The 531-nt window shown below is 37.7% G+C and overlaps 1 protein-coding gene across 1 annotated transcript; it reads left to right on the top strand.

Annotated features, from left to right (window-relative positions):
- Window positions 1-25: 25 nt before the first annotated feature.
- On the top strand, window positions 26-467 carry LOC104774830 (endoglucanase 1-like; the record flags this gene model as incomplete). Its single annotated transcript, XM_010499258.1, has 2 exons — window positions 26-219; window positions 375-467. Coding segments are annotated over exons 1-2 (279 nt in total), but the record flags the coding sequence as incomplete, so codon positions are not given.
- Between the last annotated feature and the right edge of the window lie 64 nt (window positions 468-531).

Below are 531 nucleotides of genomic sequence, written 5' to 3'. Positions count from 1 at the left end.
ACGTAAGCGTTTTGATAGGTTGGTGATCCTAACATGGACCATGCTTGCTGGGAGAGACCAGAAGACATGGATACACCAAGAAGTGTGTTTAAAGTCGATAAGAACAATCCTGGTTCTGATATAGCCGGTGAAACCGCTGCTGCTCTAGCCGCTGCATCGATTGTTTTCCGGAAATGTGACCCTTCTTACTCCAGTCTCCTCCTCCATCGAGCCATTAAGGTAAATAAACTAAAAATCAATCATATTTTAATTACATGTCATACTTCAAGTTATGTTTTGTTAATTATGTGATTCTAGAAAAATCCATAATAGGTATGCCTTTGCAATGTCAATCTCGAGCATTAATTATAAATTTGCTTCTGTGGGTTTTTAAGGTTTTTGGATTTGCGGACAAATACAGAGGACCCTACAGTGCAGGTCTGGCACCAGAAGTTTGTCCATTCTACTGTTCTTACTCTGGATATCAGGTTTTAGTAAATGTTGCTTACATTAATTGGCTCTAAATTAAATTTAAAATCGTCACAAAAAAAA

Source organism: Camelina sativa, unplaced genomic scaffold, assembly GCF_000633955.1.
Source record: "Camelina sativa cultivar DH55 unplaced genomic scaffold, Cs unpScaffold05956, whole genome shotgun sequence".
Classification (NCBI taxonomy): Eukaryota; Viridiplantae; Streptophyta; class Magnoliopsida; order Brassicales; family Brassicaceae; genus Camelina; species Camelina sativa.
This window is presented reverse-complemented; position numbering and strand designations above follow the sequence as displayed.